Genomic DNA, 24744 nt, shown 5'->3' on the forward strand with positions numbered 1-24744 from the left:
TGGGAATGATATGAGTTTATGAGAATAGAATTGGTACATACTGACACAAGATTCTTAAGCAACTGTACACTGCTTGTGACTTATGAACCCATGCTGTTCTTCAGGTTTGTATTTTAAATACACTTGTTTAAACACTCCCAGTCTTGGGCAAGAATCCCAAAATAGGAAACATATACTACCAGGCCACACATGGATATAACAGGTGATCACAAAGTGTGATTAGTGAGTGATGCTTTGTGTGCTTCAAGATGTTTTTAGCAATGTAGCAGTTGACAAAAGGCATAGGATTGTATTTCCTGCTACTTTTTTCAACACTGTAGCTTCAAGTTTTTACTTTCTTAGTGGACTTTATAATACCCATGCTTCCCATATTCCCCTACAAACTACTTAAAGAGGAAAGAGGGAGATTTTTCTTATATTCTTGGGTGTGAACAATCTCAGTTATATGTAGGCAAGATTCTGATATCAATGGTCATCCAGGTCATGGTTGTCCCAAAGGTGCTTTTTCAAGAGGCAACTGGACTTTGGTCTTTTCTTTGAAGACATTTCATTTCTCATCCAAGAAGCTTCGCACTTCTTGGGGGAGAAGTGAAACATCTTCAAAGAAAAAAAAACAAAGTCCAATTGCCTCTTGAAAAAGCACCTTTGGGACAAGATTCTGATAAAATATCCATTACTAAAACAGTACTTTTGATCTACTCTGCTGGAAGAATGAGCCTCGATAGTTTTTTGTTGAGCTTATTCATAAACCATCTTTTGAACGCAAAATTTACTACATGTAAAGCAGAAGAATAAGTGTTCATTTGTCAGTGAAACTTAGTTACTAGTAAATGTGCTTTGAGTTACAACATTAAAGTTTCTTGTATTCTCAATCTTAGAAATCAGAATATGTGGCTGCATGGAAAAATTCAGAATAAATTGTATGTATCTGTGAATCCCTAAATGAACAGAAGCCAACAAAATTACTATAATTTAAACACAGCATCTTTCTGCAAATCTGAATGCATACTATCCACATACATTTTTAAAGTGAATATGGCAGATACATAACTGAATATGCTTTCCATTAGAATTTCTAGCACCTTCACTACAAGTAACAGCTTCCAGGATTACTTTTTTCCTCACTCTTCCTTGCATATGTCTTTTTTTTTCCTGCTAACACATGCCAATTTAGTACACAATTCAGAAGAAGGATAATACTAAAATATACTTGCAGTCAATAAGGATAGATCTATATCGTTCTGCAAATCTTACGTATCTTCCACAAATAGCTTTTTGCACACGTAGGGGCAGGCAACATAATGTATGCAGGCACAATTTAATCTAAAAAAAATAACAAAAATCTTCCAAGATTATCATAAAACAATATACTAAATATTCTAACATTAAAATATGTTTTCATTTTCTGGTGCTTCCATTTTATGACAATAGCCAGGGAAAAATGGCATACACCAATGAATACAAAAGTCACAAATTACAGTTCCATTTAACACTTTCTTACTAATGAAGTAACAGAAGTACAAATATCACTGTTCCTGTAGCAAGAACCTCTTCAGCCTTCTGACTAAACCTCATTTTGTGTGATTTTTATCATATGTGATCTCTCATTCCAATTTATACGAATATATCAACTATAATAATGAACTTTCATTATTGTCATTGTCAAAATTAAATGCAAGATAAGATACTACAGTTAAAAATTATCGATCCCACTCTGCATATACCAAATACTTCTTATGTACAGCCCCTTCATACAAAGAAATGTCCATTTTCTATTTCTGACTCTTCAGGAAAAATAGAAGAGATGGGGCATAGTAACTTCATTGGGAAGTATCAACAGCATTGGGAAGAAAACTGAGGAACAAGATTGCTTTCATGTCAAAATGACATGAAAGACAAAGGACAAAAGAAAAGATTGCTGTGCTCTTGCAGGAATAGTGAAATCTAATATGAAAGCTGACCCTCTCCAGCAAGTCAATGTTAAAGGCATTCATATTTAGCTGCATGTCAGTCATCTACACCTGTTCATTTTGCTTCTTTCCAATAGTGTCTTCTTAGTGATGCAAAACAACCCTCAACTGCAAGCAGTTAACAGTATTTAGAGTAATTGCATATTCCATTAGCATCATACTATTTTAAGACATCTTTATATGAATTAAAGCATTTATGAAATGCTAAGTGGCACCAACAAGGAATGGTTTCCAGTTATCTGCACACATAGGACACCATTATTGATTGTGCATGTATATTTTGCCATCTTCTTTGTTCCATCAAAGCTCCATCTCAGCTTAAGGATAGGGCTCGAACAGAAGCATAAACAACATGACAAAAAAAAAATGCTCAAAAGAGTTCAATGTGGAAATAACCAATATGGCATTCTTCTGGTTGCTCGATTAGATAGGTTATCCTTGAGGACTTACATTAATGAAAAGGTACTATGTATAATTTGATGTTGTAATTTATGTTAGTAATTTGCATTCTCTCCACATTATATACATTCATTTAAAAACATTTTTCACGTTGCTTTATCATCCATCATTTTCCTCTGTATCCCACCTCCTTTGGTGAATCACCTCAATATAATGAATATAATCTAACTAATTATCTATGCAATGCTTATTAATTCTTTCAGATCAGATTGCTATTGTTCTTTCACAACAGCTACCAATGCAGGCCTTAAAGTACGGCTGTGCAATTTATAGCCAACCTTTGATACTAAAGCTACAGTGCCCGGTTCTTTCCCTTCTGTGGGGACGTGAAATAATGCTTCATGTTCATAAGGATCAAATTTGGCTCCAAGAGGATTCAATTTCACCAATCCATGTTTTTTGAACACTTTCTGTATTTGAACTTCAGTCATAGCAAGACCTTCATAAAGATTTTTCAAATGGGGGTTTTCATCTTTTAGTTCTTCTTTGGGAACAGACTCGGTTGCTTTTTCCAAAACATCAGCAACTTCCAGTAAGTCCTTGCAGAAACTTTGAATTCCTAAAGTGCAAAACCATAGTAAATTTATAGTCAATAGATTAATTTTTCAATCACATGCAAAAATGGCATTTGAAAATGCATTTTTACTATATTTTACTATAATAAATTGAAGCTGAGAAGCAGCTAGATCCAGAATGAATCATGATCATGTTGCACATCAGAACAAGTTTATCAAAACTAATTTAAGCACCTTCGTTTCAATGGAACTACAGTAAATATAGATCCAATCAATGGGTATTATATTTATGAGAACATTACCAATCATTTAAGTCTTTCCAAACTCACTATTAGCTCCAAATTATAATAGAGCTTCTATATGGTAAAATAGCTGCACTCTGTTTTTGCCTCTCTAGAATATCAGGTGTGATGTTTGCTACAGGATATTCGGCAAATGCAGTTTGTCATCTCATAAATTATTTCCTTTTTTTTTTTTTCAAATAAAGAATCCAGCTCTCACATCTTTTTGTTTCCCATTGTTACAAAGCCCAAACAAAAGAAAATCAAGCATTGATAAAGGTCCCAGAAGAAAACTAAATAGATAGTTTTAATTAATGACCACTGCATGAATTAAAAAAAAACCACTAGTAAATATGGTATAATTTATAACTATAATTGGTTTGCTTGTACAAAACCATGGACCATGATTAACAATTTACAATAAATGATTTCACACATTGAGCCAAGAGCATTCAAAATCTAGTCAAAATCTGTATGATTTAAAATGTTTGGGCTAGCATCTGCATTCTAATCCCAATAAGCAAAATGTGTATGTATGTACCATATAACTTTGCTTCTTCTACCAATTTCTGAGTTCTCTGCCGCAGATTTTCTGCATCTGCCAGAGCACGTTTGTATTTATCCTAAAACAGAAAAAGAAGTGTAGTAACACAAGATGAAATATAAGAGACAAATTATAGCACTCCTTGATCATACTATCCTCATTTATATTCATTTAAGTTGTCAGTGTGGTTTTTAATTATATTTTATTCTGATTATTTTGAAAGTCCCAAATACGTCTTACTATAAGTTCAGATGACATGCTAAACTTTCAATCCTGGTTAATTAATTAGAAGCATGCATACATTCTCATTAATCCACTCTCATTAATGCTTTGTTATGATTTAGGATGTGTGAATACTGCTTATGAGGTATACTGGTCACACCTGGCTAAAATATAAAACTACTACTCTAGCAATTTGTATGTTAAATATGGGATTCGCGTGGGAAAGACATAATAAATCGCTTCTTATATTGCACAGAATAATCTGTTGCTTTGTTTTGCACACACCAAGTTATAGTTTATGGCCAATTTTGACTTTATGGTTGATCTATGAGTTTATGATTGATTTGATTTAATATTCATTCAACTCATTCATCATCACTTCACATAATATAGGTAATCCTCAATTTATGTTGGCAACTGCAACTGGAATTCTTGCAATTCCTACATTCAGACTTGCTGAGGTTAAAACAAATCCCACGATTGTTAGATGAGGCAACATCTTGCCAGCTTCCCACAACCAAGTCAGCAGAGAGCTGGCAGGAAGTTGCAAACTCCCAGGCAGCTTGTAAGCAGTTAAGCGGCTGCTGCCAGGTGGAGAAGGATACAAAGGATTATAGGGGAGGCACACAGCAAGGGTGCGCCTAGGGATGTAGGTAAGGGGATGCAAGGGAAGCAAGGCAAGGCTCAGGGAGAAGGTGAGGGTCAGGGAGCGTGCATGAAGGTGTGGGTTGTGGATGGTATCAAGAGTGTAGTGCAGGGGTCGTCAACCTTTTGGACCTCAGGGATCACCAAACTCATAATTTTAAATCCTGCGGACTACTAATATGAACTTTGACTGATGGTGGCTTGCTGACGTTTTCCCAGGGTCTCTGCAAAGAGCAGCAGAAACCCTGGGAAAATTCCCCACCCCATTTTCCTACCAATCAATCATTCTTTATTTGAGATCACAGGATACCGTCTCCAGCTCCATTCTCAAGGGGGTGGGAAGAGAGAGAGAGAGACTTTTGGCTTCATGCAAGGAAAGCAGCAGAAATTTTTCTTTCTCTCCCCCAAACTCCGCCAGAAATAAGTCTTTATGAGACTTGTCGCGCTGGTGCAGCCTCTTGGAGCAGGATGCCTTGCAGGGTCCCAAAGACTCATTTCTGGCAGAGCTTGAGGGAGAGAAAGAAAGACTTTTGCTGCTTTCCTTGCATGCAGCCAAAAGTAGAAGAAAGCAGCAGCCTGGTGGCCAGGCGAGTCGCATGGGGCAAGTTGCACCCCTCTGCCCTTCCCCCCCCCACCCATCACTACCTCTTGTTCACAATGCAAGTGACGCAAGCTTTGTGTTCCTGCGGGCCATGTGGGTGGCATAGCCTAGTGTTCCCACGCAGCCTAGATTAATTGCTTTTGGGGGTGACATTTCCCCGCGGACCACCAAAATTTTCTCGTGGACCACCAGTGGTCCCTGGCCCACTGGTTGGCGACCAATGGTCTAGTGCAGTGATCCCCAACCTTTTTACGCGCTGCCCGGTGCCGGCATCAGCTGGGCGCCGCGCCCGGTACTGGCATCAGCTGGGCGCCGCCATCTTTTTGATGAAAAAGTGCTTCGGTGACCTCACCGGAAGCACTTTTTCATCAAAAGATGGCGGCGCTAGCGCTCGGTGAGCTTTTCCGGATAGAAATGGCTTTCTACCCGGAAAAGCTCACCGAGCTAAGCGCATCTTTTTTGATGAAAACGCGTGCTCCGGTGAGCTTTCTACCCAGAAAAGCTCACGGAAGCACTTTTCATCAAAAAGATGGCGGCGCCAGCAAGCCAGCGCCCGGTAGGACTTGTTCCGCTGGACCAGTACCGGTCCGCGGACCGGTGGTTGGGGACCCCTGGTCTAGTGGGTGCATGAGGGTAAGGGGAGGTGTGAATGTTGGGGAGAGTGCAAAGGGATGATATGAGAAAGGTGCAGTGTGGTTTGGGGAATTTGTGAGAAAGACACAATGCAAGTCTGGGAGGGTGAAAGGGAACTGTAGCAAGGATTGGAGAAAAAATACACACAAGAAGTGTGGTACAGTTGGGGAGGTTGTGAAGGAACGCATAGGTGGTCAGTGTATTCCAAGCACAGAAAGGTTGGTGGAGGACTTATTTGAGTGACTTGTGATGTTCCCTGTCAACTTCCCCATTATTTTCTTAGGAAAGATTGCAAACAGCAAAATGGACACAACTGATTGTGTCAGCCAGCTGCCATAGGTTCTGATTGTGATCACATGACTCTGGGGGGGGGGGTGGAATGGCTGGAACTCTGAGAACCAGTCATAACCACAATTCATTCAAAATCATGGTAACTTCAATTGCTGAATAAATTGCCGACAGCTGAGCACTATCTGTATAAAATCTCACCCTAACTGCAGATACAGGCAGTCCTCAGTTAACCATAATTTGAAGAAGTTGCGTTCCCAATTGTGGTGATGTTGAGGGCTATGTGTAAGGCATTGTCTTCCAGAACTCAGATTCTTCATTAACAGTCCTAACTTATCATAAAAACCAATGTTTATATTTTGGATGAAACTTTGATATACCACCAAAAGAAAAATAAATTTATAGGTAGTTCTAAACTTACACCTGGTCACTTAGTAATATTTGAACTTACAATGGTTTCCCCAAAAGGTACTTAGTTCTAATGGCCATTCCCCCTGCAATCAAAGGACTGTATTTTGGGCACTCAGCAACTGACTCACAATTACATTTGCAGTGTTCCTTGGTCACATGACTGCAAATTATGACATTTCTGTTGAGAACTGGCATTTATTGCTGGTTCCCAGCAAAACTGACATAGTGGGTGTGAGGGCCATCTGGCTGCAACATCTGCCACCCTATCGATTGCCAGGGTTGATCTGGCTGGCTAGGCAAGTATCCCGTTCCTTTATCACAACTCCATGTGTGTTCCTCCCAAAGCTGCACATTCAGTGGAAGAGGACCATCCCAGATAGAAAACCATCCATAGTAAACAATGGATTTGCTTAACCACCATGATGTTCACTTAACCACCACAAACTCACACTTTATGACCATCATGATTTATGATTGTAACTGCTAGGCTCAATTATGGTCTTAAGCAAGGATTACCTGTACATTTCTACAAGTCAGTAAAATTAGGAGCAGAAAGAAGGCCGACTATACATATACATCTCCATCACATCTGATTTTTAGTATTTTAGTTTAGAAACAAAGAAAGCAGGCATAATCCCAGTGTCAACCTTCAGTGTCATCCTTATTTCAACATTACAAAATAAGAGAACTGAAAGGGACTTTGGAAATATTCTAATCCAACCCCCTGCTTAAGCAGGAGACCCTATTTTCAAGGTCCTCACAGGCAATTTTTCATTAAAAAAAACCTGTGAGATTGCAGATTGACATTTGGAAATCTGTTCATCTGCCCCAAAGTAGATCAAGATGATATTGAAGGCAATAGAGGTAGAGAGTAATATCACCAGTTTATCTTTTGTTAAGCAACCATTGCTGGTTGGCAAATGCCCACTTTTAGCTTTATAAAAATGAACACACCATGTGACAAGTAGTTCAGTTCCTCTAGGCTACAAAAATTTTGTTTTCCTTACAATAAATAATTTAAGATTCTTACAGTTATTTCCTTTAATTGCTGTTCCAGTTTAGTCTTTTCCTCTGTTAATATATTTGCATCAGGGCAAGAATCAGGTTTTTGTTCATTGTGACTCTGGCTTTGTTGTTCTTCCAAATTTGGTCCAGTGCTTTTCTCCTGGGTCACTGTGCAAAACAGTTGAGTAGATCTAAAACAAGATTGGAATCAGTAAAATTCTAAAAAATTAAGAATATGTATCCAGATATCCAGAATATTTTAGAGCAAGAAAAAAAAATTGTATTAGAAAAACTGGTAACACAGTCTGACCCTAAACCACTTAAGTAATGTTTTTTTTTGCCAATTGTATACAAACTAAGTCTCTTTGGAAAGTCACTTATCCTTTATTAAAATAAAATTAGTGCTTTCACCCGTATTGCCTTTTTCTTGCAGGTGAAGGGTTTGCTTTTCGAATCAACAAGTATCCTCTTGTGGCAAACTATTAGTTGTCCTTTATTTGACTATTAAAGCAAGGTTAAACATTACTGATATTAAACCTGTTTTCACATCATCTATAAAGCACTTTTCTATGATAAATTTACCATAACCACTGTAGATCCCAACTAAAAGCTTTTATTCTAGTCCAAAACCCATCATTCTATTTCAAAAGGTTAGTCTAGATCCATCCCAGGGAGCTGAATTGTTTCGTTATTCAAATCCCATGCCTGATTTAGCAAAAGCAGACATTATTCCAGGCTGCTTACAGTCTCTCATTGGTACTATCCAGCTTTCCTTTTTAAAAATGTGATTGTGACCCACTTTAGGAGGCTTTTAAAAATTAAAAAAAAAATGGGAAGAATGATTTTAGCTTTTGGTGTAATACTTTTAACATAATGCTAAAACAAACATGAAGTTAATTCTTAAAATATAAATCTGGCAACTTTTAATTTAGTTTTAAGTTAATAAGCTTTTAAATCAAAACCTTTATTTCAATCCAATATTTGGCTGATTCCATCTTCTTTCAGTGAGTTCTTTATTTTATTTACCGCAGTACTTGTCAATAAAGCTCAGATACCAATTATTATATGGTATGAACATTCTGGTCCTTTCACTATGACCAGCAAACTATTTAATTTCCTGCTTTACATACTGTCCGGGATTTTTATTTTTAAATTTTTTCCCCTATTTTGGCCAGTAAAATTATGAGATAAAACTGAAAGGAGTGAAAGTAATTCACAGGACTGGCTTGCCCGCTAAGGTAAAATACTACCTTTTGCTTGCCTTTTGGAGTTTTTAAATTAAGTTTTGAAGAGATTTAGCAAGGACCGCTTCCTGATACACACAAGCTTTTCAAAAAAACCTTTCAAGAGATATTCTCCCTCGAAGCATCGCCGAGAAAATCCGAAAAGCAAAAACAGGGTCACCTCATCCCTCCCACCTTCGCCAGAAAAAGACGGCCCAGCTCGACAGCCACGTTTCCTCATCACTTTAGAAAGGTCAGGCCTTTCTAAACCCGGCCACCTCCCTCGCCGTTCCTCCCGGCTCTCCCAGCACAACACTCTCCCAGCTCTTTTATTTGGTTGGAAGCTGTCCCCCACTTCGTAAAGAGCGAGAGGGGCCCTGCTGGAAAAGAGACACTGGGTAGGTTTGCCGGCCGCGCTCCCCTGCCAGGAAAAGAGAACCGCCGCCGCCATCTTCTCCCTCTTACCGCCGCGAAGTCCCTGACAAGAGAAAAGCCGCTCGCCCCGCTAGCCGCCGCGCGCCGCACACCACAACCGCCGCCATGCTGGCCCCTGAGTCCCTTCCGCTTAACTTCCAACGGAAACTGACCCTCCCCCCTCCCCCGACAAATCAGAGGGTGTATCTGTCGTGCTTGGCGGCTCACTTAGCCAATTAGGAGCACCTTTGAAACCACGTGCCACGAAGAGCACGCGGTCGTCCCGTGCAGCGTAAGAGCGTAAGAGGGCGCTTCGTTTTAAGGAGGTGAAGCGGTCAGCGTTTTGCCGGCGGAGTCGCGGTTGCGTAGCAGTTCCCTTTCCCGGCGAAGGAAGAAGAAAATGTCGGTCCTCCCGCAACATACAAAATCAAATTGAACAGGATGATGCTTCTGCGGCCTGGGGTGTCTTTCTTTTTCAAGTGTATATGCGCGTGGCTCCTGGCGGCCACCTCAGCTCTAATCCTTCCCGTTTTCTTGGCAAGAGTTCGGAAGCGATTTGCCGCCGCCTCTTCCCGAAGAGTTGAGGGGGCTGACCTAAGGTCACCCAGGCTTTGCCGCTAAAGCGGAACTAAAAATATCTTAGTCTTCGGTTTTTAGTCTGCTGCCTTAGCTAACATGCTTAATCTGGCTCTCTTGTACCAAACTGTCTGCCCGGGTTTCTACTCTTGACTTAAAACAACCATCACAACCCGCGAATTCATTAAATGAAGACTAATTCTTTAGTCTTTAGCTACTCTGTACTGCAAATCTAGCCAGTATCTGACAAGCTTAGCAATACTTTTCTGAAAAAGCTGTAACAGATACTAAACTTAAGTCATGGTTGAATTTACGTGGCACACATTAACTATAGCGACATCTGGGGTGAACTTTGGGTACCTGATTTGCTCACTGATCCCATGCCAGGGTGTCATTTCCGATTGGATGGGGGCAGTCATCCCTGAGGTGGCTACACTTTCCTGACTTTTTAAAATATTTAACGAAACAAAACAGATTGGCAAAAGGTTTAGCTTCTCTTATCCGTTATTGCACTAATTTAATCTCTCCCAATCAATTAGAAGGGAGTGATGAAAATGCCCCATTCAATGCAGCTGGAAGACCTTTCTAATTTCACTTTTTATCGGCCTGCCTGCAAACCAAAAGACAAGGTTAGCCTGAAGTTTTCTTCCATTTCTTCATAAAAGAAGTCATGCCTAAATGTGGATGTCAGCAAGCAAATGAAGTACAGGTAGTCCTCAGCTTATGACCACAGTTGAGCTTAACATTTAGGTTAAGTGAGTTTTGCCTCACTTTACAACTTTTTTTGCCAGAGTTGTTAAGTGAATCACCTCAGTTGATCAGTTAGTAACCTGGTTAAGTGAATCTGGATTCCCCATTGAGTTTGTCAGAAGGTTCCAAAAGGTGATCACATGACCCTGGGACACAGCCATGGTCAGAAATATGAATTTCCAAGCACCTGAATTCTGATCACATGATCATGAGGATGCTGCAATGGTCATTAGTGTGAAAAATGATCCTAAGTCACATTTTTCAGTGCCATTGTAACTTTGAACGGTCATTAAATGAACTGTTGTAAGTTGAGGAATACCTGTATTGAAACCTCTCTCCCCCTGCTCTCTCTCTCTCTCTCTCACACACACACACAGACAGGGATGGGATTCAAATTTCTGAACAACTGGTTCTTGGGTGGGGCCCAATCAGGCAAAGCAGGCAGGCAGATTGAGTTGCTCACAGAATCACAGATTCAGAGATCTATCTTTCTGCCATTGGCTACCTGAGTCTGTCACATAAAATTTGCTTGCAAGCAAATTCATAAAATTTGCTAGCAAGCAAACTCACAAAATTAACTCTTGACACACCATGTATGTAAATATTGAATTTTTTTATAAAAAAGCAACTTTTACCCAAAACCAGGCAAAGCAGGCAGGCAGGTTGAGTTGATCACAGAATCACAGATTTATTCAGAGATCTTTCTGCCATTGGCTATCTGAGTCTGCACTGAATAATAGAAGCTTCAGTCCTAAGGGAGGTTCAGCTGTGCTTAAAAGCAGAGCCAAAGATCTAAAAACTAGCTAGAAAGCAAGAAATTCTACCATTTCCTGCTTCCTAGCTAATCTAAATCTCCCGGCACAGCAGAACAGCTGATGGTCGGGGAAAAAAAGGAAAAATAGCAACTTAGCAGGCAAGTTTGCCAGGTAAGCAGTGAGTGGGCGGGAGGGTTCCCACGGGCCATGTGGGCGGTGCAGCCTTGTGTTCCTGCGCAGCCTGAATTAATTGCTCTGGGGGGTGACATTTCTCTGCAGACCACCAAAATTTTCTCACGGACCACCAGTGGGCTGCAGCCCACCGGTTGGCAACCACTGATCTAGATCTTGTAGTTCTAGTTAACTTATTCTTGTACTATTTAACTTATCTGGGGCTTCTAGATTAGTTTGGCCATGATCCTGACTCAACCTACTGAACTTGCAAGGCCCAAGGGCAGTTAATATCCTAACTCATGTAAACTGGTGATTTCCAGGCCAGAGCTTACCAAGAATGATTACAAGAATGTTTAAGAGGCTGGAAGCTAAAACATATGAAGAATGGTTACAGAAATTGGGTATGTCTAGTCTAATGAATAAAAGGACTGGGGAGACATGATAGTAGTGTTCCAATATTTGAGGGGCTCCTACAAAGACGAGGGTGTCAAACTATTTTCCAAAGCACCAGAATGCAAGACAAGTAACAATGGATGGAAACTTACCAAGGAGAGAAGCAACCTAGAATTAAGAAAATTCCTAATGGTTAAAGCAATCAATAGAAATCTATCTGTTTCTCTCTCTTTATTTCTTCCTCCTGTTCCATCCTTCCTATCTCCTTTTTTTCCTCCTTCCCTTCCTGTTCTTTCCATCTTTCCTCCCATCCTTTCCATTCTCCCTTTCTTCCCCCCATCCTCTATCCCTGTTCCTCACTCATTCTTCCCTTCGTTTTCCAGCAGGCAGGTAAGTGTCAGCTGCCTAGAGGTAGAGCAAGTAAATACCTGAGTGGTCAGCACAGTGCAAGCACAGAGGGACTGGAATATTTCTGCATTGACTTTTCCCCAACAATTATAACCATCCCGTCCAGGTTCCCCATTGACTTTTAGGAAACTGTCGGGAATGTTGAAGATGAGGATCACATGACTACAGCTGACCATGGCAGTGTGGCAGCAATGTTAAATAGTAGCACAGCAACAACAAAAATCCCCAAATTTCAAATTTCATGCATCCCAGCATTCCATAAATTAGCCCATTTGAGGCAGAATGGGGCAATTCACTATGGCCAGCTTGGTATGATCAGCTCACTGCCACCAGCTTGCCACTGCCAAGTCACCTTGGCCAAGTCACTTCTGCCAAGTCACCACAGGACAACTACACAAGGACAACTCACCACGGGCAGCCAGAGGCAGAGCCGAGCAGACAGGCAAGCAAGAGGGTGAACAAAGCATAGAGCAACAGTGGCAGCCAGAGACTTCTTATTTTCACACACAACCCCACCCCCAGCTGCTGCCGCTGAGCTCCCGGCCAAAGAGGCCTGGGATAGTGGCGGCAGCGGCCAGGGATGTCCCATTTGCACACTGGCACTGCCATTATGCCAAGCTCCAGACTGAAGAGGTCAGGGACAGTGGCAGTGGGTGGGTAGGAGGGAATGCCTGGGGGGGCATCCCATTTGCACACACCACGCTACTGCTGCTGCCGTTGCTGTTGCTGTGTGGAGCTCCAGGCCAAAGAGGTTGGGGATGGCAGTGGCGGTGTGTGTGTGAAATTGGGACGCCCCTCTAACTGTTGCTGTTTTCCCACTCCACCCACCATTATCCCCGACCTCTTCGGCCTGAAGCTCAGCAGCAGTGGGGCTGCCGGGGCGTGTATGAAAATGGGATGGCCCTGGCCTCCGCTGCTTCCCTGCTGCCTGCTCCACATGCTACCACTATCCCTGGCCTTTTCAGCCTTGAGCTTGGTGCAGTGGCAGTGGCAGCGGGGATTGTGTGAAAATGGGACATCCCTGACTACCACCACTGCGCTGCCACCACTGTTCCCAGCCTTTTCAATCTGGAGTTCAATGTGCTGGCAGCAGGAGTGGGGTGGTGGTGGTGGAAACCGGAAGCCCCGGCCACTGGGTCTGTGCTCTGCCCCCCCCCGCCACTCATTCACTCATCCCCCTAAATCTTTCTCCAGCCACCCACAGTGAGTTGTCCCCCACAGCGAGTTGGCTGTGTAGATTTTGTGGTGACTTGGAGGCAGTGAATTGGCATATGCGATTTGGCACTGACAAGCTGGAAGCAGTGAGCTGGCCACAGCAAGTTGTCCTAGGCCAGTGATGGCGAAGCTTTTTGGCACTAAGTGCCCAAACTGAAATGTGTGTGCATGTGTGTGTGCCAGAGCGCCGGAAAACTCAAGACCAGCTGGCTGGTGCATGCATGCCTGTCTTTTGGCCACTTTTGGCCATGGGGGGGGGCATTTTCAGGGCCGTTTTTGGCCCAAAAATGGCCTGTTTTGGGGCCATTTTGGGGCCGTTTGTGGGGCCGTTTGTGGGGCCGTTTTCAGGCTGTTTTGGGGGCCATTTTCAAACCGTTTTCTGGGCGATTTTCAGGCCATTTTTCAGGCTGTTTTTGGCTCGAAAATGCCCTGAAAACAGCCCCAAAATGGCCTGGTTTGGGGGTGATTTTTGGGCCATTTTCCAGTGCTCCAGCACTCACAGAGACCAGCTGGCTGGCATGCCAGAAACCAGAAGAGCAGATGACGAGGGCATGCATGCCCACTGAGAGGGCTCTGCGTGCCACCTCTGGTACGCATTCCATAGGTTCGCCATCAGGGTGCTAGGCCTTATTTAATGTACCTTTGTTGACCAAGTATTGCCCTATGATACAATATTTTCCCCAACTGAAAGTTACAAAGTATCAAACACTCAAGTGTCTTAGTAGTATGCAGGTAGTAATTTTACTCCCTAAAACCACCTGCATGCATTTAAAATGGTATAGTCCAGAAATAAAAGGGGAGAATCATTAAAATTTGGAAAAAATATTTGCATAAATATACAAATTAGGAACAAAACTATTTTAAGGAAGTAGAAAAATAATAAAAGAAAATGGTAGAAACCAGAACCAGGAAGAACCACATTTTAGTTTAGCAATCAATACAGGTCGTTCTCGACTCACAACTATTTTGTTTAGTGCAAGGGTCTTCAAACTTGGCAAGTTTAAGACCTGTGGATTTCAACTCCCAGAATTCCTGAGTTAACATGACTGGAGGAGGAATTCTGGGAGTTGAGGTCCACAAGTCTTAAAGCTGTCAAGTTTGAAGATCCCTGGTTTAGTGACTGTTCAAAGTTACATCAACACTGAAAAAAGTGACTTTCACACCTACTTTTGCAGTCTCCTCATGGTCACATGATCAAAATCCGGGCACGAGCTAACTGGCATGTATTTATAACTGCTGCCTTGTCCCAGGGTCACGTGATTATTATTTCTAATCTTAGCTGGCTTCCAACAAGCAAGTCAACGGGGAAAGACAGATTTGCTTAACAACTACGTGATTCATTTAACAACTACAGTGATTTGCTTAACTGACAAAAGTCATAAAATGAGATACAATTCACTTAACAACTGCCTTGCTAGCAACAGAAATTTTGGACTCATTTGTAGTCCTAAGTTAAGGACTTTCCTGTATTAACTTCGCATATAATGATGGTTAATGGTTTAATATGTTAAGCAAACCTAGAAAATTGAATTGATAAATTGTGTTCAAATGTGATGTATTAATGACAGTAGTTTAATTCTATTGATAAGAGTAGATATTGCAGTTCTAAAAGACTGATTGCATAGGGAAAAAATCTGAAGACGGTAAAATAATTAAGAAAATAAAAGTTGTGGAAAGGGAAAAACAATTGATATCTGATAATTTTATTATATATTGTCAAAAATTATCAGTAGTAATTCAATGATATGGATAAATAATAAATTATGTTTAAAACATGATTGAAAACAGCTATAGCCCAATAAGATCTCATATAAGCAATATTATTGTGTTATATGGTAGTACATTGGCTTTGTTATATTCTTATTTCGATGCACAGAATGGGACTTGTATGGTCTTAGAACATTTAAAAACTTTACAAATAAATGAAGTAGCTTGTAGTGTAGTAGATTACACTTGTGTTATGAAACAGCACTTTTCTTTTTAATTTTTTCTTGCACAGGAACATATTCTTAGAGTTTTAGGGTGCATTGATGACAATTGCAATAGACTGCTGAAAGAAAAATTAAGATTAATGTAATGAATCCTCATTGTTGTCATCTAGCTCTTGAGTTCAGTATTTTAACCCAAAGAAGTGCATAACAGCCATAATGTTGATTGTTTTCTGATTGGTATCTTGGTTTCATCATATTTACTACTTGTTCTTCTGCTGTGAGTATTCTGGGCTGCCTCTTTTTACAGCATGACACTGAATGCCGGAATGATGAAATCTTGATCTTGCAGGGCTGTTGTTTTTTTCAGGCTTGACAACAAAAGTGAAAACTGAATTGCTAAATCCTCCTGTTCCCAGCATAACCTACTTTAGAAGGTTGTTGAAAGGATGAAATTACAGATGGAAGCCATTTATGACATTCTGAGCTCTGAGGAACAACCCAGTACAAATTAAATAGGTCCAAGTCTGAATCTTTCCCAGAACTAGTAACCTTCCTGTATTATCCCTCACGAGATAATTTATCCATCAAGTTCAAACCATAACCCCTTCCTATCATCAGAAGAATGCCGTTTGATATTCTTTGCTATTCGATGATTGGATTGCTCGCGGGGCTCCCTCAGAAGGTGGCACTCCAAGTCTTCAAACCGACCGCGTGAGCGAGACGTTCTTATCCAAGGGCTGACCACTGCTCGGCCACGCTTTCCTCCCACGGCGAAATTGCGCAGTCTCGTCTGCTACATGAAGCCCGCCGTCCGGGGTGCTCTTCGGCAGCCAGCAAAGCCACCAAGGAGCGCCGGCAGAGGGCAGCGCCGCTCCTGAACTGGGCGTGGAGGCTCAGACACGTTGTTTCCCACGCAGCGCAACATCGCGACGCTCCCTCCATCTCGGGCTCAGCCTCCCCCGCGCTCGCTCATCTCCCAGACTCCGGTCTTTGCCCGGCGGCAGTGCAGCAGCGGAGGCCGAGCGGGGCGCCAGCAGCTCTCTAGCAAAGTGGAGCCTCGAGCTTCGGGATGCCGCTAACGCCGCTGCCGCTGCTGCTCCTGCTGCTCGCGCTGGACGCCTCCCGGGCGGCGCGTCCCCACGACTGGCTGCACCGCCAGAGACGGAGCAGCCCGCGGGAGGAGGAGGAGGAGGGCCTGCGGGATCGTGCCGCGGGAGCCCCGGAGGCGGCTTCCTTGTTTAGCACCTCTTTCGTCCTAAAAGGTGACGCGGCTCACAACCAAGCGATGGTGCATTGGACGGGCGACAATAGCAGCGTAAGTGCTTCGTCGGCGCCGCTCGCCCTGCGAGTTGGGATCGCCCCTCGAGCTGCGGGCTTTCCTGCTTGGAGAGCGGAGTCCTGATGGCGCCCTCGCCTTCAGCGGGAAGGGGAGGGGAGTGACGTGTGCCACCTTTGGGTGGGGAAGGGAAGACCCTCTTCGGCCCTCCTCTAAGGATGCCTTTCGGAAGCCTGGAGGAGGCTTTTCCCGTCGTCTCTAAAGCTCGCTCCATCCTCAACTGGTCAGACAGACCTCAAGGCTTCCAATCCGGGGAAAGAAAGCTTGACGTGTACCGGTAAACGGGCGAATGGGACTCACGTTTTCTTGGGTTTTGCGTGCTTCGGCTCATTAAGCCGTACAAATGCCGTTGCTTCCGAATCGCTTGGAATAAGTTAATATCTCTGACGGGGCCTGCTCCAAACACCGGCTCCAGAAAAACAATGAGATTTCTTTCCTCTGCTCCTTCCCCCGCTGTTAGAGACAAGAACCCCATTTTTTTATATCAATTTCATGATCTCCAGATGTCAGTGGAAGTATATTTGGCCGTTTAAATCTCTCTCAACTTGGATATTTTGTATTCCCAGTGTAACTCTAAGGATTGTGAAAGGAGGGAATCTTCTTCCCCTTTTACACTTAGAAATCTTGCTTGTTCCAGATTTCCATATTACAGGACCACATTGGGACTCCTCCAGTCCCTGTCCCTCTCCCCCCCCAATTTGATGATTACAAATGGACATGTGTGTGTGCATGCTTGCACACAAAGAGACACAAGCTTTCTCTTGGCAATGTAAGAATGGAACCACATTTTGAGATCCTCTAGGATATCCCATTTGGATGAGAGGTGTGTTGTTACTCATGAAAATTAGAATTCAGTTCCCATCCTATTTCATTTTATGATAGTTTTTTAAGAACATGATTTTGGAGGAAAGAGTATTGATCGTTAAACCCGAGTTTAAAAATCTCCATAAATGCCAATACCAATTCATATCCATCTACCAAAAACAATGTGTCTTAAAATTGAGGCAATTATTTCATAATGTGGAGGCATTCTGTGTTGGTTATTTCATTTTTTGTGCTTTTCCAGATTAATGACACATTTTAGACAAGATTTGCAGGATTGGCGGGGGGGGGGGGAACTACCACAACTAATTCATTCAAATTTTGTGGAATCACTGTACATCATCATGTAAAAGGAGACAGCAGCTGTTTATTTAAAATAAAAATTAAAGGCTATTGTTCATCTTTTATATAAAGATGGAATGATAATGTAATTTCCATAACTGCAGATATATTGAGCATTGGTACTCATTTTTTTTCAAAAAGAGGTTAAATGTGCTGATTGATAAAGCAACTCAAATAGCAAACATACACTCAGTATAATCTTTGCAATGAGTTACTTTATATCTGGTATAGTTTATTACTTTTTTAAAATAGCAACTGAATTCTTCTCTTGATATTTAAAAATATATGGTTAAATAATATGGTTTTAAATTTAAAAGAATTTAAAGGAAAAATTAAGAAAAATCTGCCACAAAAAATCTTTATTATATGTTAATGCAAACCAATCATGCATATATATTTATGTCACTGTGCACAATTTAACTTTTAAATCAATTTTCTTAACGTACAAAGGGGAAATTAACCATATTAATCACCTTTATATAGTCCAGAGTTTCTAAGTAGTCTGTTTTCTTTTTTTTAAAGTATTTTATTTCATTTTATGAAATAATTGAAACTTTAAGAAAATTATTTTTCAGTTTCTAAGACATATTTCTATAATCTTATAAACAGAGCTTCTGAATGTTGTGTTAGAAACTTTTAAAATTGGGTCAATTCTGGCTGTTTTGTTTATTTTTTAATTCTTTTTGAATTAGAACGAATGTCATAAGACGAGGACTACCTATATGTTTTAATTAAGCCACACTTTATCCTGGGTCCACCAGTATTTTGAAAGCATGCCCTGTTTATTGGATCTTAAATGTGACTGTCAACCTGAGAGGAAACGTGTGCTCTTATGAGGAATGAAATGTGTATGTGCAATTCCTCTCTCTGCCTCTTTTCCCCATTCTCCCTCTGTATGACATTTTCTTCCACCCCATTCTTAAAACGGCTAATTATCTGTTCCTACCCTCAGTAGGGAGCAGGTAAAAAAAGAACACGTCTCGTATACCACCGTGGTTACTTGCCCTCCCCAGCACTGTCATTGCAGTTGCTGTAGACTGAAGCCCAGGTAGACAATTTCCTGATCATCACTGCCCAGCCAACTCTTAGTAATGTCTACCAGATCAGCATCTTCACCCACCATCATATCAGAGTTGGATGCAACCTGATTATAATCTGTCCTTTACAAGCAGCCCTAGAACTGGGATATCCCCTTCTTCTGCAGAAACATGGCCAGGGTGATGTGTTGTGACTTCTCCTGCCTGTCACTATCCCAGTTTGGGTCCCGATTGCCTTAGCTCCAGAGACAGACAATAATTTGTTCCCATCTATCTTCACGTGCTCCATTCAGCCCCACTCTTTGGTTTACACTGATGCATACAAGCAAGCATATTGTATTAACCAGATACCCCTGTGTCTACCCTAATGCTTACTATACTTTCTTTTGCCTTCAGCCACATAGCTAGCTTCCTCCAAGTCTTTCCAGGAGCTTTTCCCTGCTCTCCATGCAGTATTATCATGCATCACCTAATGAAATCATAACACGAGAAAAGAACATTTCAGCCCTTCTCAGCTGCATCTGTAACATGTGATCTGAAAAGTTCAAGTCCAGGTTTGATTAATCTAGCTCTGTTTCTGGGTCACTTCCTTTCTGCAGCCATGGTATTCCTTCTCTCCCTGCCACTCTTTTCTTTCTCCATGTCACTGGTCTCCATGAATTCTTTTCTGAAGGAGCCAATTGAAAATCTCCACTTCTGTTCTCCTTTCTCTCCTTGATTTCCTGCAAACCAGATTCCACCGTCTAAGATTGATCTTTGTTACTTTGTGTCATTCATGGTTACTTCTCTATTGCTCTCTGAAGCAGTTTCCCATGTAGGGGTTTGAATTATTCCTTGTTGGTATTTTTGTTATAGCCAAGACCTCAGTCCTTTTCTGTTCAGTTCTCTTGTGGGTATAGGGCAGGAACTAGTATCACCAACAGGGGTGGGATACGACAGGGTTAACTACCGGTTCGGGGTTTATGAGCTTCCCTGCCCTCTGTGAGCCGCGCATCAGCATGCTGCATGCCGAGAAGCAGCCTTTGAAACAGCCCTCTTTTCTTGTTTTTTTTAACTGCAGCTGTGGCTCGTTCGGCAGCTGAAGTTGAAAAAGCAGGAAATAAAGGTCAGGTAAGAGCCCGGGCGGGTGAGCAAAAACATCAGCAGACATAGAACCGGTTCTATGTCTGCTGCTCTTCAGAGCTACCAGTTCTACAGAGGTGGACAGAACCGGTAAAAACCCACCCCCGATCACGAACCTGGATGATCTTTTCTTTCATCTGTCCTACTTCACCAATCTCTTCCTTCCCTCTGGGACTCATTTAAAGATAATTGCAGTTTTCAGTCATCTATCACTTTCACCCTACTCAATTTCCTCACTCTCCTTTTCTGCAGTAATATAATTAAACAGCAACACTGATTAAAACATTTAACCAGAGTGCTACTAAAAATAAGCATCTGTCTGATAGTTCATATGCATTTCATATGCTGACTCTCCTGAGTGATGGGCAATTATGAGACAGAGTTGTGGAATTACTGCATGGTTTCATAAACTACATCTTAGTCCTGGGAGGAAAAAGTGCCATCAAGCATCAAATTTGGCCAGTTACAAAATAGAAACTATAGATTTATGTTGTAGAACTAAATTTTCATCGAGATACTAGAACCTGTGATATATGAGACCCTGATTAGGCATGACCCAAAAGAGCTGTTTTGGAAAAGGAACTAATTTTGGAAAAGGAATATGTATGTCCTCAGTTCCTTTGGAATTGAATAATAAGGACCCATAATGATTAATACAGCAAAGCCTATAATTAGAGAAAATACAAACCTAGTTCAGGGTCAGATCAACAGGACAATTGCCTTCCAGTAGTGAGCTAGATATTCATCCTTAAAGTTCTCTTAGGAAAAAAAAAAGTGGCATGACCCTGCTAAAGTCCCAGTGTAATACAATAGCTGATTTGAGCACATATTTATCTGGTTTCCAGAAGACCTCTAGACTATCTTGGAGGAAAAGAGCAGTGAAAAAAAAATGAAAGTTTTTCTGTACAATCAACATCTATCAGTTTTCCAGGTATTGTGAAACTCAAAATATGCTTGACCCCTACTTTCTCTTGCTTTTGAAATCTCTTTCATTCTGCTGGATGTAGAGCTGAAAGGGTAGGCAGCCAGTCTTAAAAGACAGGGTGGAGGCATTAAGTAACATTTGTTACCAAGCAGAACATAGCCAAAGAGCTAATTTAGGGAAAATCTTCATTGAGAACAAGTAAGCAGTATGAGCAGCTTGCCTTGCCTCCCACCTCTTTTCCTTGGTAGGTGACTTGAATAAGGAACACAAACAATTCAGAGCAAACCATAGGTTCTGCTTCAGCGATTATAAGAACATACATTGTGAACATACATTTCTAAGCCAAGGATTCAAAGGATGTTTTGCCAGAAAAAAAACCCTCAATTTTATTTATGGGATGAGTTCAAGTATAAGAAACAGATAAACTGCATGATGCCTTAGCATTATGTGAGAATGCATCTAAAGACTAGAAGTTTAATTATAGTTTACTTATAATGTTCATTAAGAAGATCTGTATTGTATATGTTAATTTAAACTGTAAACCTATGTACACTTTGCAAGGAATAAGTCCATTTAATTTCATAATTCTAAGAAATAGCTGCATCAATCTGATTTTCTGAGACATACTTGGTTTACAATGCAAACCTAGATTTGTCTGTTTGGCAGTAAGCCCCTTTGATACCTCTCTCACCACAAAAAGGCAAAGAAGCAATGCTCAACTTTTTAAAAAGAAGTGATAACAATGGATAATTTAATACTTCTTAGAATTTAAGTGTTATCCGTTCGTTTATTTTATTGCATGTTAATATGTATAATTTAAGTATGTGTAGCTTAGTTTTCTTTTTGCATGTTTTGTTTTAGGTAATTCTGATCCTTACCAAGTATTACCACACTGATATGGGCAAAGTGTTGGAGAGTTCTTTGTGGAGGTATGTTTGTTGCTTATATTCTAGCTTTCCTAGAAATCAAAGAGAAACAATTTAATGCTGGAACATATTGGGTTTTTTTTGTTACTGTGAAAGGAACAAACATGGCTAAGGCCAATGTCTTCTATTTTGGAGGCTTGTTTGTTTGTTTTCTTAAATTATGTTGCTTCATGTTTACTTCAAAATTGTGGGAAAACATGGAGGGAAATGACTACATTGATTTTTAGTAGCCTCACTCAGCAATGTAATAATAGAAGATCCGGGAGCTGCAAGAAAGGGATTCTGGAATTTGCAGATTGCTCCCTCTTGGTCAAACAATTAGTGTACTATATGATTAGCACGATTCACATTAGCTCCAGTCTCAATTTGTTTTAGTTCAAATGAATATTAAGTGAATAAAACCTTGAACGTCGTTTTAATGCTGTTAAACTAGAGAGATTAAAAAAGCATTAATTCTAAATATACAATCTCTGCTCCCAATCTCACTGCTCTTAATTCAGATTACTGTAAAATTAGTATGTGCATAAAGATTTCAGCTAAAAATCCCCCAATTTTTACAATGAAAATATACAGGAAATTAGAAATTAGGGGGAGGCAAACCTATAAGGTCAGGACAGGACTCCCGTGTTCTATGTCTATTATAGCATTGTAATGAATAAAAAAGCTTTGCCCACATGCTGAGTTTCTAATTTTAATTGTGACATCATTGAGCACAGAATTAGAATAGGATTTGCTTCTGCTGCCTTGTGCTAAAAATGTTTACCAAGGGATAAATGGTAGATAGTACATTTTTAAAATAAAGGTGTGAGGAAACAAGAGCATAATTATCTGTAGGACTGGTAGGTTAAATGTGTTTTATTTCTACTATATTCTACTCTCCTTCCAATGATATAAAACTAACCACAGAACAATAGAATTGGATGGAATTGTCTACCTGTGCAAACCTTCTCACAGAAATAGAAATCCATGGCTAGATGATACTTAAACCAGGAAATTTAACATTGAAGCATGCATTAAAGTGGGCTGCATATAATTAATTAGCTTCTCAGTTAGCAATACTTGAGAAACAGTGCTGAATTGGATGTTACTAAGAAATAATAATAATATCTATCAGCTCAGAAGACTTGTCCCTAACATTAGTGGAAAATAGGACTGGAAAGCTAGATGGGCAGCAAAGTAAGAGTCTGGCAAGGAACGTGTGGTTGTTTACCTCCAAGTACCTGAAGCATATGTGTCATTATTTATGTTTAAGCTTGTACGTGATTGTGTGCTAATGAAGAAGGGGATGAAAGAACACAAGATACAACATGCAACTTGCCAGCATTCCCCCAAGAGCTCCCCAAATGTGTAGGGGCAAATTTTGATCTTTTTTGGAGATTTTGAAGGATGTTCAGTGCTGCCCTCACTGCTGCGTTCTTGACCAGCAGGAGCTTCCAAATGGTCTTCAAGGGACCCTCATGTAGAATGCATTACAGTAATTCATTTGTGAGGTGATTAAGGCATCTTTCTAAATTAGCTCCTAATCCAGGAAAGGGAACAACTGGTGCAGTAGATGTGCTTGCACAAAGACCATTTGACTACAAGTGTCATCTGCTTTTTGAGTAGGAGTTGTGAGTCCACTACAACCATTAGGTTGTACACCAGTCTTGAGTGGTGCAATCCTATCGAAGTCCAATCCTATCCATGAACAAGGACGGAAGATCTCCAGTCTTGTCAGGATTGAGCCTGAGTCTCTTCTTCTTCATTCAGATCCTCCCATCCTGTCAACACCAACAGAGACCAACTGCTGAGAAAATTGTTGAGATATATTGTTGTGTAGGAAACAGCCTTCACATGTAAATATTCAGTTAAACCAGTAGTCCTCTTTTTCAGCAACATATGCATTTGGGTAGGTGGTAGCCTAAATACAAGTGCTGTTGTATATAAAATAAAAAGGAGTAGTGTGATAATTCCAACATAACATATCATCTTCTTAATGAACTATATATTACAATGAAAACTGTCAAATAAAAACTGAGCAAATTAGTTTTAATGGGTAACCTTGAGGGATGGAGGGGAGGGGAGCTGGTGTGACAGGGACCACAATGAAGTGGCAGTTTCCCAGGAAGATGGAACACAATCCAGAAAGGAGTGAGGGAAAGAAGAGGCAGCACAGCTGGGAGCTGAAGAAGAGACTTGGTATAGCCATAGAATTTCCCAGGGCATATCTATTGGGGTGAGAATGTCTGTGTATACGCGAATAAACTGAATTCTTGCTGGGAATTCTACGTCATTCTTGGGCTTAGAGCGACAGTAACTAAAATAATAATGCAAGATAGTTTGTATGGTAGTTAAGACATCAGACTAGAAACTGAGTTCTAATTTTGCCCTGAATATAAAGTTAACCTGAGGACCTTGGGCTACTTTCAGCCCTAGGAAGGAGGCAGTGGGAAACAATCTCTAAAAAACATTGCCAAGAAAACTACAGAGACTAATTCAAACAGTTACCAGGAGTCAAGACTAACCTGGAAGTGCCAAAATAAATAAATAACCAAATTATGGAGCACTTTGCTTTTATATTTTATATCTTATTTGCTCAAATTTCTGCATAGCTGAAAAAACTTTGACCAGGAATTCAAAGAACTGAGAAAAATGAAACAAGTTTTATTTTTTCATGCATTTTTAATTAGAAAAATGAAAATTTTAAAATATTTTGCTTTAGAATTATGAATAAAAATTTCAGACAAGGTATTTGTATATTCAAACCCTTTATTCAACCTGAACTTTGTTCCTTAAAACAAGGGAGAATGTTTCTAAGTGCAATATAGAAAGATTAATAACT

General features: G+C 40.7%; 2 protein-coding genes across 5 annotated transcripts in view; one reads left to right on the forward strand and one right to left on the reverse strand.

Moving 5' to 3' along the window:
- Positions 1-1304: 1304 nt before the first annotated feature.
- On the reverse strand, positions 1305-9364 carry GRPEL1 (GrpE like 1, mitochondrial). Its single transcript, XM_026672554.2, has 4 exons — positions 9263-9364; positions 7600-7765; positions 3767-3848; positions 1305-2988 (listed from the first exon to the last, which is right to left on the reverse strand). The coding sequence occupies exons 1-4, from the start codon at positions 9337-9339 to the stop codon at positions 2642-2644; spliced, it is 672 nt and encodes a 223-aa protein (XP_026528339.1). The 5' UTR covers positions 9340-9364; the 3' UTR covers positions 1305-2641.
- A 6708-nt stretch (positions 9365-16072) lies between these two features.
- The window catches only part of SORCS2 (sortilin related VPS10 domain containing receptor 2), a 133226-nt gene continuing 124554 nt past the window's right edge, over positions 16073-24744 (forward strand). For 3 of the 4 annotated variants that reach the window (XM_087961084.1, XM_087961085.1, XM_087961086.1), the window contains exons 1-2: positions 16073-16728; positions 21859-21926. In XM_087961084.1, coding sequence (XP_087817210.1) covers positions 16483-16728; positions 21859-21926 — 314 coding nt within the window. In that variant the 5' untranslated portion in view covers positions 16073-16482. Of the gene's footprint in view, positions 16729-16797; positions 17027-21858; positions 21927-24744 lie in introns of those variants that run through there. The other variant, XM_087961088.1, reaches the window with a different exon arrangement.

This window comes from Notechis scutatus, chromosome 3 (assembly GCF_049901735.1).
Source record: "Notechis scutatus isolate UNSWTSFEM ecotype Mainland chromosome 3, rNotScu1.2, whole genome shotgun sequence".
Classification (NCBI taxonomy): domain Eukaryota; kingdom Metazoa; phylum Chordata; class Lepidosauria; order Squamata; family Elapidae; genus Notechis; species Notechis scutatus.